This window comes from Coenobita brevimanus, chromosome 10 (assembly GCF_032717465.1).
Source record: "Coenobita brevimanus isolate Jiangsu-jjx chromosome 10, ASM3271746v2, whole genome shotgun sequence".
NCBI lineage: Eukaryota > Metazoa > Arthropoda > Malacostraca > Decapoda > Coenobitidae > Coenobita > Coenobita brevimanus.
In genome coordinates, this window is record NC_136963.1 from 4,412,928 (window position 1) to 4,425,593 (window position 12,666).

Here is a 12,666-nt window from a genome sequence, read left to right on the forward strand (position 1 = left end):
ATATGGAAGTGAAGCTTGGACGTTGTTGGAAGGACACAAGTCAAGAGTGAGAGCAGTGGAAATGAGTTATTTAAGAGGAGCCTGTGGAGTCATATGGAGAGACAGGCTGACGAATGAGGATATAAAGGAGCGTTGTGGTGTGGATGTGGATGTGATAGGAAGCGTTGTGAGGAACACACTGAGGTGGTTTGGCCATGTGGAGAGGATGGAGGGTGAAAGACTGACGAAGAGAGTGCATGTGAGTGAGGTGGAGGGAGGAAGAGGGAGGGGGAGGCTCAGGATGAGATGAAGGGATGGGGTGGAGAGGTATATGAGAGAGGGGGGTGTGAGTTGGGAGCAGGGCAGTGAAATGGTGGGGGACAGGGCGACTTGGAGGCGATTTGTTTGTGGCCACCGCAAACGGAATTGAGGCGTCTGGCAATAGATAGATAGATAGACAGATATATTATTATTATTATTATTATTATTATTATCATCACCATCATCATCATCATCATCACCACCACCACCACCACCACCATCATTGTCATCACGACCACCACCACCACCACCACCATCATTGTCATCACCACCACCACCACCACCATCATCATCATCATCATCATCATCATTACCACCACCACCATCATCATCACCACCACCACCACCACCCTCCTCATCATCATCATCATCATCACCACCACCCTCCTCCTCCTCCTCCTCCTCATCATCATCATCATCATCATCATCATCACATTCTACACAACAAACCAAACACACAAACAAACCCTGACTGGCGCTGGGTGGGCGAGACTGACTAGGAGAGCTTATGTGAAGAGACTGAGAATTGAGTTTGCATACGCCATGGGTTTGACTGGAGGATGGGTCTGGCGAGAGAGAGAATATCATTATTGTTATTATTATTATTATTATCATTATTATCACTATCAGTTATTATTATTATTTTTTTATTACTATTATCATTATTATTATTATTATTATTATTATTATTATTGTCATTATTATTATTATTATTATTATTATTATTATTATCACTATCAGTTTTTTTTTTTTTATTACTATTATTATTATTATTATTATTATTATTAACTATTATCATTATTATTATTTTTATCTATTATTATTATTATTTTTATTATTATTATTATTATCACTATCACTATTATTATTATTATTATTATTATTATTACTATCATCATTCTCATTGCTATCATCATTATCATCACTATCATTACAGTATTATTATTATCATCACTACTAATATCATCATCATTATTATTATCATCACTACTATCATCATCATTATCATTGCTGCCATCATCATCATCATCATCATTATTACTAACATTACTATTATCATTATCACAAGTACTATAATCATTACTATTATCACTACTATTATCACTAGGAACAAGACAGTATGGTGTAATAAACAAAATAAATCACTTAGGAAAAGGTGTTAGGGAGCTTTATGCAGAGTATGGTGATATTGGAAGGATTTATGTAACACAGAAGAGGACAGTAAGGTGTAATAAACAAAATAAATCACTTAGGAAAAGGTGTTAGGGAGCTTTATGCAGAGTATGGTGATACTGGAAGGATTTATGTAACACAGAAGAGGACAGTAAGGTGTAATAAACAAAATAAATCACTTAGGAAAAGGTGTTAGGGAGCTTTATGCAAAGTATGGTGATATTGGAAGGATTTATGTAACACAGAAGAGGACAGTAAGGTGTAATAAACAAAATAAATCACTTAGGAAAAGGTGTTAGGGAGCTTTATGCAGAGTATGGTGATATTGGAAGGATTTAAGTAACACAGAAGAGGACAGTAAGTTATAATAAACAAAATAAATCACTTAGGAAAAGGTGTTAGGGAGCTTTATGCAGAGTATGGTGATATTGGAAGGATTTATGTAACACAGAAGAGGACAGTAAGGTGTAATAAACAAAATAAATCACTTAGGAAAAGGTGTTAGGGAGCTTTATGCAGAGTATGGTGATATTGGAAGGATTTATGTAACACAGAAGAGGACAGTAAGGTGTAATAAACAAAATAAATCACTTAGGAAAAGGTGTTGGGAGCTTTATGCAGAGTATGGTGATATTGGAAGGATTTATGTAACACAGAAGAGGACAGTAAGGTGTAATAAACAAAATAAATCACTTAGGAAAAGGTGTTAGGGAGCTTTATGCAAAGTATGGTGATAATGGAAGGATTTATGTAACACAGAAGAGGACAGTAAGGTGTAATAAACAAAATAAATCACTTAGGAAAAGGTGTTAGGGAGCTTTATGCAGAGTATGGTGATATTGGAAGGATTTATGTAACACAGAAGAGGACAGTAAGGTGTAATAAACAAAATAAATCACTTAGGAAAAGGTGTTAGGGAGCTTTATGCAGAGTATGGTGATATTGGAAGGATTTATGTAACACAGAAGAGGACAGGAAGGAATAATAACAGAATAAATCACTTAGGAGAATGTGTTAGGCTGCCCATACATACCACAGCTTCATAGGTAGTGAAGGTAGGGGTGAGATCTCCTCCCTTCATTGTGATAAATGCACCCTTATTGCCCATGGTGTCGCTGAAAGTATTATTATTATTATTATTATTATTGTTATTATTATTATTATTGTTATTATAATTATTAATAATGTTGTTGTTGTTGTTATTATTATTATTATTATTATTATTAATATTATTAATATTATTGTTATCATTATTATTATTATTATTATTATTATTATTATTGTTATCATTATTATTATTATTATTATTATTATTATTATCATCATCACCACAACCATCATCATCATCATTATCATCATCACACCATCAAGAATCTAACCTAACCCAACCCATCCCATCCCATCCCATCCCAACCCAACCCATCCCATCCCATCCCATCCCAACCCAACCCATCCCATCTCATCCCATCCCATCCCAACCCAACCCATCCCATCCCAACCCATCCCAACCCATCCCATCCCAACCCAATCCATCCCATCCCATCCCAACCCAATCCATCCCATCCCATCCCAACCCATCCCATCCCATCCCAACCCATCCCATCCCAACCCAACCCATCCCATCCCAACCCATCCCATCTCATCCCAACCCAATCCATCCCATCCCATCCCATCCCAACCCATCCCATCCCAACCCAATCCATCCCAACCCAACCCATCCCATCCCATCCCAACCCATCCCATCCCAACCCATCCCAACCCATCCCATCCCATCCCAACCCATCCCAACCCATCCCATCCCATCCCAACCCATCCCAACCCATCCCATCCCATCCCAACCCAACCCATCCCAACCCAACCCAACCCAACCCATCCCAACCCAACCCATCCCATCCCATCCCAACCTCCTCACACCTCACCTCACCCCCAACCCACCCTCGTCACACCTCACCCCAAGCCAAGCCAAGCCACACCCACCAGTAGTTAGGAGCAGAGAATACCGTCACACACTTTCCGTCGTGCGCCACCTCGTACCCTTCGGCCTTGACCTCGTGCGAGCGGATGATGTACTCCAGTCCGTTTTTCTCCAGAAACGCTTGGGTCACGTCTGGGCCAAACTGGATCCCCACGCCACGTTTGCTGGCTGACCGTCCCTTCGCTGGCATGGGGTCGCTCCACAGCAGTTCACACATAATGCCTGGCGGGGGAAATTGATGTGGGTGTGGTGTGGTGGGGTGTAGGTGGGGATGTGGTGTGTGTGGATGTGGTGTGGTGGGGTGTAGGTGGGGATGTGCTGTGTGTGTGGTGTGGATGTGGGTGTGGTGTGGTACAGGTGGGGATGTGATGTGGATGTAGGGTGGATGTGGTGTGGTGGAGGTGGGGATTTGGTGTGTGTGTGTGTGGTGTAGGTGGGGATGTGCTGTGGATGTGGATATGGCATGGATGTGGTGTGATGTGGGTGTGGATTTAGGGTGTGGATATGGTGTGGGTGTGGATGTGGTGTGTGTGGTGTGGATGAGGTGTGGTGTAGGTGGGGATGTGGTGTGGATGTGGTGTGGTGTGGTGTGGTGTGGTGTGGTGTGGTGTGGATGTGGTGTGGTGTGGATGTGGTGTGGTGTGGTGTGGATGTGGATGTGGTGTGGTGTGGTGTGGGTGTGGTGTGGGTGTGGATGTGGTGTGTGGTGTGGATTTAGTGTGTGGATAGGGTGTAGGTGTGGATTTAGAGTGTTCAGAAGTGTTGTTTGCGAGTAACCCCTGTCTGTATGGTGGATCAGACCCATCAACAACAGGCAAGCATCCACCCCTGCAGTGCACCAGTATTCCTTTGTGGCCAGGTGTGGGGAAGTGTGTGGTGCTTTGGTTCCTGGATGTATGCCACATATGCATCTCCACCCGGTTAACAGGGGCATCATAGTAGGCTCCACATCACCCTGTTATTTGGCGCTATGGTTACCACCCAGCGTTGTAAATGGTTTCCTGGTTTACAGCAAACCATTAGTATTGTCACTCAGTGTAGTCACCCAAGAATAGGCAGCACTACATCAAGTGAGTGGATGATGGTCACCCAAACATTTCACTCATGCTCTCCTAGCCAGTCTCTCCATCCATCCACCTCACTTATACTCTCCTAGTTAGTCTCTCCATCCACCTCACTTATACTCTCCTAGTTAGTCTCCACCCATCCACTTATACTCTCCTAGTCAGTCTCTTCCACCTCTTATACTCTCCTAGTCAGTCTCTCCATACATCCACTCCACTCATACTCTCCTAGTCAGTCTCTACACCCATCCACCTCACTTATACTCTCCTAGTTAGTCTCACAATCCATCCATTCCACTCATACTCTCCTAGTTAGTATCCTCTCTCTCTCCACCCATCCACCTCACTTATACTCTCCTAGTCAGTCTCTATCTCTCTCTCACTCATCAGTCTCTACACCCATCCATGCCACTCATACTCTCCTAGTTAGTCTCTACACCCATCCACCCCACTCAGACTCTCCTAGTTAGTCTCTACACCCATCCACCCCACTCATACTCTCCTCGTCAGTCTCTCAACCTCTCTCTTCATCTCCTTACCTGCCTCTGGGGGTTTGTTGTGGTCTGTGGTGCAAATATCATCCAACATCACACCATCCCAGTCTCTCTCCATCCATCCACCCCACTCATACTCTCCTAGTTAGTCTCTCTTCTCACTCTCTCTCTCTCCTCCTTACCCTCCTCTGGGGGTTGTCTGTTGCGGTCTGTGTTGCGAATATCATCCAACGTCACACCATCGGAGGAAAACAAACCGCCATGCATGACCTGAAGGAGTATTATTATTATTATTATTATTATTATTATTTTTATTTTTATTAGGCTACTATTATTATTATTATTATTATTATTATTTTTATTAGGCTGTTATTATTATTATTATTATTATTATTATTGTTATTATTATTATTGTTATAATTATTATTATTATTATTAGTGTTGTTGCTGCTGTTATTATTGTTTTATCACTATTATTATTATTATTATTATTATTATTATCATCATTATTATTATCATTAGTATTGTTATTACTATTATTATTATTATTATTATTATTACCATTATTACTGTTATTATTATTATTATTATTATTATTATCATTATTACTGTCATTATATATTTCAGTTAACAGCTCGGCATCAGAGACAAAGATACAGACAGACAGACAGACAGACAGACTGACATAGATAGATACAGAGACAGATAGATATATAGATAGATAGATAGATAAATCTGTACTCACCAATTGTAAACATCCGCAAACAAAGATAGATGGATAGATAGAAACGAAGGCAGATAGACAGACAGATAGATAGACAGATAGATGCGTACTCACCAGAACCTTGTTGTTTAGGTAGTGACACAGCGGCAACCAATTGTAAACATCCGCAAACAAAGATAGATGGAAATGAAGGCCGATAGATAAACACAGAGGCAACTAGATAGATAGATAGACAGGTAGATAGATGCGTACTCACCAGAACCTTGTCGTTGAGGCAGTGGCACAGCGGCAACCAATAAGAGAGACAGAGATAGACAGACAGACAAACAGATATGGAAATAGATAGACAGACAGACAGCTAGACACACAGATAGATAGACAGATAGACGCATACTCACCAGAACCTTGTCGTTGAGGCAGTGGCAGAGCGGCAACCAATTGTATACCTCGGTGAACAGCTCGGCCATTTGCGCTGTGTACTTCGCCTTCACCTCCCCTTGAAATCCGTACATCTGATTCATCGTAACGCTCTCGTGGTTCCCTGTGGAGATTGGTTGCCGTTGTGGTGGGGTGTGGTGGGGTGTGGTGGGGCTGGGTGAGGTGAGGTGAGGTGAGATGTAGTGGGGTGTGGTTGGATTGGGTTGGGATGGGTGTGGCAGGGAGAGGTTGGGTTGGGTTGGGTTGGGAAGATGTGAGGTGGGGTGAGGTGGGGTTGGGTTGGGATGGGTTAGGTTGGGTTGGGTTGGGATGGGTTGTGGTGGGGTGTGGCAGGGAGAGGTTGGGTTGGGTGTGGTAGGGTGAGGTGTGGTTGGGTTGGGATGGGTTGGGATGGGTTGGGGTGAGGTGGGGTGAGGTGGGTTGGGTTGGGATGGGATGGGATGTGTTGGGATGGGATGGGTTGAGTTGGGTTGGGATGTGGTGGGGTTGGGTTGGATTGGGTTGGGATGAGTTGGGATGGGATGGGATGGGATGGGATGGGTTGGGATGGGATGGGTTGAGTTGGGTTGGGATGTGGTGGGGTTGGGTTGGGATGCGATGGGATGGGTTGGGATGGGATGGGTTGAGTTGGGTTGGGATGTGGTGGGGTTGGGTTGGGATGAGTTGGGATGGGATGGGATGGAATGGGATGGGTTGGGATGGGATGGGATGGGATGGGTTGGGATGGGATGGGTTGGGTTGGGATGGGATGGGTTGGGATGGGATGGGATGGGTTGGGATGGGTTGGGATGGGATGGGATGGGTTGGGATGGGATGGGTTGGGATGGGAGGGGATGGGATGGGTTGGGATGGGATGGGATGGGTTGGGATGGGATGGGTTGGGATGGGATGGGTTGGGTTGGGATGGGATGTGTTGGGATGGGATGGGTTGAGATGGGTTGGGATGTGGTTGGGTTGGGGTGGATAGGGTAGCGATGAGTTTGGATGGGATGGGATGGGATGGGATGGGTTGGGATGGGATGGGTTGAGTTGGGTTGGGATGTGGTGGGGTTGGGTTGGGATGCGATGGGATGGGTTGGGATGGGATGGGTTGAGTTGGGTTGGGATGTGGTGGGGTTGGGTTGGGATGAGTTGGATGGGATGGGATGGAATGGGATGGGTTGGGATGGGATGGGTTGGGATGGGATGGGATGCCTCCCTATTCAGTGCCTTGGGATGGGATGGGTTGGGATGCTGCTCAATCTCTGGGTTGGGATGGGATGGGTTGGGATGGGCTCAATGGGTCTGGGATGGGATGGGTTGGGATGGGATGGGATGGGATGGGTTGGGTTGGGATGGGATGGGATGGGTTGGGATGGGATGGGTTGGGATGGGTTGGGTTGGGATGGGATGGGATGGGTTGGGATGGGATAGGATGGGATGGGTTGGGATGGGTTGGGATGGGTTGGGATGGGTTGGGTTGGGATGGGTTGGGATGGGATGGGTTGGGATGGGATGGGTTGGGATGGGATGGGTTGGGATGGGTTGGGATGGGTTGGGATGGGATGGGATGGGTTGGGATGGGTTGGGATGGGTTGGGATGGGATGGGTTGGGATGGGATGGGTTGGGATGGGATGGGATGGGTTGGGATGGGATGGGATGGGTTGGGATGGGATGGGTTGGGATGGGATGGGTTGGGATGGGATGGGATGGGATGGGATGGGTTGGGATGGGATGTGGTGGGGTGGGGTTGGGTTGGATTGGGTTGGGATGGGTTGCATGTCAAAAATATACATACATTTTATCCTTGTTTCATTCATGCTGCTTAATCTCTGGCAGCCTCCCTATTCAGTGTCTTATCCCTGGTGGGTCTCCATGCTGCTCAATCTCTGGCAGCCTCCCTATTCAGTGCCTTATCCCTGGTGGCTCTCCATGCTGCTCAATCTCTGGCAGCCTCCCTATTCAGTGCCTTATCCCTGGTGGCTCTCCATGCTGCTCAATCTCTGGCAGCCTCCCTATTCAGTGTCTTATCCCTGGTGGCTCTCCATGCTGCTCAATCTCTGGCAGCCTCCCTATTCAGTGCCTTATCCCTGGTGGCTCTCCATGCTGCTCAATCTCTGACAGCCTCCCTATTCAGTGCCTTATCCCTGGTGGCTCTCCATGCTGCTCAATCTCTGGCAGCCTCCCTATTCAGTGCCTTATCCCTGGTGGCTCTCCATGCTGCTCAATCTCTGACAGCCTCCCTATTCAGTGCCTTATCCCTGGTGGTTCTCCATGCTGCTCAATCTCTGGCAGCCTCCCTATTCAGTGCCTTATCCCTGGTGGTTCTCCATGCTGCTCAATCTCTGGCAGCCTCCCTATTCAGTGCCTTATCCCTGGTGGTTCTCCATGCTGCTCAATCTCTGGCAGCCTCCCTATTCAGTGCCTTATCCCTGGTGGTTCTCCATGCTGCTCAATCTCTGGCAGCGCCTATGCAGTGCCTCACTCCATTATTATTATGTTGATTAAAAATATGTGAAAGAAATTGGAATATAATTAAAGATAAATCACTTGTGAGAATACGCTAGGTTCCGATATGCACACTACCACACCACACCACTACTACTACCACCACCACTACCACCATCACACCACACAACCACACCACACCACACCACACCTTACAACCACACCACACCACCACCACACACATTACTACACACCACAACCACATCAGACTACACCACCACACCACAACCACCACACCCACCACCACCACCACCACACCACCACACCCACCTCTGGACATAAAGAAGTGGTCGGGGTACAGCAGCTTGAAGGCAAACAGGACGAATATACACTCAACGGAAAACGAACCGCGATCCACGAAGTCGCCGTTGAACAGGTAGGGGTTGTTTGGGGAGGGCAGGCCGTTGAGGTCGAAGATGTTCATGAGGTCATAGAACTGTGGGAGAGAACGGTTATGCTAGTCATGAAGAAGTGCTGTGGGAAGGATGTGGAGTTGTTGTGTTGTCCAAGAGCTGTGGGAGTTATGCTAGTCATGAAGAAGTGCTGTGGGAAGGATGTGGAGTGTTGTATTGCCCTAGAGCTGTGGGAGTTATGCTAGTCACGAAGAAGTGCTGTGGGAAGGATGTGGAGTTGTAGTATTGCCCCAGAGCAGTGGGGGTTATGCTAGTCATGAAGAAGTGCTGTGGGAAGGATGTGGAGTTGTACTGCCCTAGAGCTGTGGGAGTTATGCTAGTCACGAAGAAGTGCTGTGTGATGGAGGTCAAAGATGTTCATGAGGTCAAAGAACTGTGGGAGAGAACGGTTATGCTAGTCACGAAGAAGTGCTGTGGAATGGAGGTGAAGCATTATCATAGAAGAGAGACAAGTAGTTATGCTAGTCATGAAGAAGTGCTGTGGGAAGGATGTGGAGTTGTGGTATTGTTCTAGAGGTATAGGGGTTATGCTAGTCATGAAGAAGTGCTGTGGGAAGGATGTGGAGTTGTTGTATTGCACTAAAGCTGTGGGAGTTATGCTAATCATGAAGAAGTGCTGTGGAATGGAGGTGAAGCATTATCATAGAAGAGAGACAAATAGTTATGCTAGTCATGAAGAAGTGCTGTGGGAAGGATGTGGGGGTTATGCTAGTCATGAAGAAGTGCTGCAGAAAGGATGTGGAGTTTTGTATTCCCCTAGAGCTGTGGGAGTTATGCTAGTCATGAAGAAGTGCTGTGGGAAGGATGTGGAGTTGTTGTACTGTCCTAGAGCTGTGGGAGTTATGCTAGTCATGAAGAAGTGCTGTGGGAAGGATGTGGAGTTGTTGTATTGCCCTAGAGCTGTGGGAGTTATGCTAGTCATGAAGAAGTGCTGTGGAATGGAAGTGAAGCATTATCATAGAAGAGAAACAAGTAGTTATGCTAGTCATGAAGAAGTGCTGTGGGAAGGATGTGGAGTTGTGGCATTGTTGAAAATGTGTGGAGGAGGATGGGAGTAAATGGTTATGCTAGTCATGAAGAAGTGCTGTGGGAAGGATGTGGGGGTTATGCTAGTCATGAAGAAGTGCTGCAGGAAGGATGTGGAGTTTTGTATTCCCCTAGAGCTGTGGGGGTTATGCTAGTCATGAAGAAGTGCTGTGGGAAGGATGTGGAGTTGTAGTATTGCCCTAGAGCTGTGGGGGTTATGCTAGTCACAAAGAAGTGCTGTGGGAAGGATGTGGAGTTCTTGTATTGCACTAGAGCTGTGGGGGTTATGCTAGTCATGAAGAAGTGCTGTAGGAAGGATGTGGAGTTGTGGTATTGTTCTAGAGGTATAGGGGTTATGCTAGTCATGAAGAAGTGCTGTGGAATGGAGGTGAAGCATTATCATAGAAGAGAGACAAGTAGTTATGCTAGTCATGAAGAAGTGATGTGGGAAGGATGTGGAGTTGTAGTATTGCCCTAGAGCTGTGGAGGTTATGCTAGTCATGAAGAAGTGCTGTGGGATGGAAGTACTGTACAGGATTACAACAATGTGTACAGAGGGGGAACGGTTATGCTAGTCATGAAGAAGTGCTGTGGGAAGGATGTGGAGTTGTTGTATTGCACTAGAGCTGGGGGAGTTATGCTAGTCACGAAGAAGTGCTGTGGGAAGCATGTGGAGTTATTGTTTGGTCGCCACCACTGCCCCTACAGACAAATGGATGACTACAAAAAATAATAACTACTACTACTACTACCACTACCAACAACAATAATAATAACACTAACATAATAACTATCTATCTATCTATCTATTGCCAGACGCCATAATCTGGTAAGGGGTGGCCATTTGTCTATCTATCTATCTATTGCCAGACGCCATAATCCGGTAAGGGGTGGCCATTTGTCTATCTATCTATCTATTGCCAGACACCATAATCCGGTAAGGGGTGGCCATTTGTCTATCTATCTATCTATCTATTGCCAGACGCCATAATCCCGTAAGGGGTGGCCATTTGACTCTGAGTTATTTGTTTTACAGGAAGGGGCACTAACCCTCCACCAACCCACTTGTTGACACGTAGGCAGCACATATGGTTTGGTTATATGGTTACCACCCAGCGTTGTAAATGGTTTCTTGGCTTACAGGAAACCATTTGGCCTGTCACTCAATGTAAAGCCACCTGTAAAGGAAAGAAAAGCAATAAGAAGTGACAGGAAACATGGGAGAAATAGGAAGAGAGGAGGACAGGCACAGGAAAAGAATGATAAAGGCTAAGGAAGAAGTAGGCAGCACTACATCAAGTGAGTGGATGATGGTGAGAAATAGGAAGAGAGGAGGACAGGCACAGAAAAAGAATGATAATGGCTAAGGAAGAAGTAGGCAGCACTACATCAAGTGAGTGGATGATGGTGAGAAATAGGAAGAGAGGAGGACAGGCACAGAAAAAGAATGATAAAGGCTAAGGAAGAAGTAGGCAGCACTACATCCAGTGAGTGGATGATGGTGAGAAATAGGAAGAGAGGAGGGCAGGCACAGAAAAAGAATGATAAAGGCTAAGGAAGAAGTAGGCAGCACTACATCAAGTGAGTGGATGATGGTGAGAAATAGGAAGAGAGGAGGACAGGCACAGAAAAAGAATGATAAAGGCTAAGGAAGAAGTAGGCAGCACTACATCAAGTGAGTGGATGATGGTGAGAAATAGGAAGAGAGGAGGGCAGGCACAGAAAAAGAATGATAAAGGCTAAGGAAGAAGTAGGCAGCACTACATCAAGTGAGTGGATGATGGTGAGAAATAGGAAGAGAGGAGGACAGGCACAGAAAAAGAATGATAAAGGCTAAGGAAGAAGTAGGCAGCACTACATCAAGTGAGTGGATGATGGTGAGAAATAGGAAAAGAGGAGGGCAGGCACAGAAAAAGAATGATAAAGGCTAAGGAAGAAGTAGGCAGCACTACATCCAGTGAGTGGATGATGGTCGCCACCACCTACCACCAAACATAATAACACTACTATGACGACTAACAACAACAATAATAACAGCAACATCAATAATAATAATAATGATAATAATAATAATAATAATAATAATAATAATCACCACCATCCTCCTCCTCCTCATCCCTCCATCCTCCAATCCTGTGTTGCCCCATGAGGAGTGTAGGAGGCCGGGGCTAGGCAAGTTGGTGCTGACATTTAAGATGAGAGTGAAATAATAATAATAATAATAATGATGGATGGATGGATAATAATAATAATAAGAAGAAGAAGAAGAATACGGGTAATAATGATAATAATAATATCAGTAATAATAATACCAGTAATAATAATAATAATAGTAATAATATCAGTAATAATAATAATAATAATAGTAATAATAATAATAACTAATACTAATAGTAATAATAATAATAACAATAATAATACCAGTAATAATAATAATAATAATAATAAAAATAATATCAGTAATAATAATAATAACAACAACAACAACAATACCAGTAATAATAATAATAATAATAATAATAATGACAATAACTATAATAATAATATCAATATCAAAAATAACAATAACAA

At 44.6% G+C, this 12,666-nt stretch overlaps 1 protein-coding gene across 1 annotated transcript in view; it reads right to left on the reverse strand.

Annotated features, from left to right (window-relative positions):
• Nucleotides 1–786: 786 nt before the first annotated feature.
• Nucleotides 787–12,666, reverse strand: part of PpD3 (protein phosphatase D3) — a 29,144-nt gene continuing 17,264 nt past the window's right edge. Inside the window, exons 7-12 of the mRNA XM_080280473.1 lie at nt 8,927–9,092; nt 6,129–6,271; nt 5,189–5,276; nt 3,451–3,670; nt 2,507–2,588; nt 787–866 (exon numbers count right to left, since the gene is read on the reverse strand). Of these exons, the coding sequence (XP_080136599.1) occupies nt 807–866; nt 2,507–2,588; nt 3,451–3,670; nt 5,189–5,276; nt 6,129–6,271; nt 8,927–9,092 (759 nt within the window). The 3' untranslated portion in view covers nt 787–806. The remainder of the gene's footprint in view (nt 867–2,506; nt 2,589–3,450; nt 3,671–5,188; nt 5,277–6,128; nt 6,272–8,926; nt 9,093–12,666) is intronic.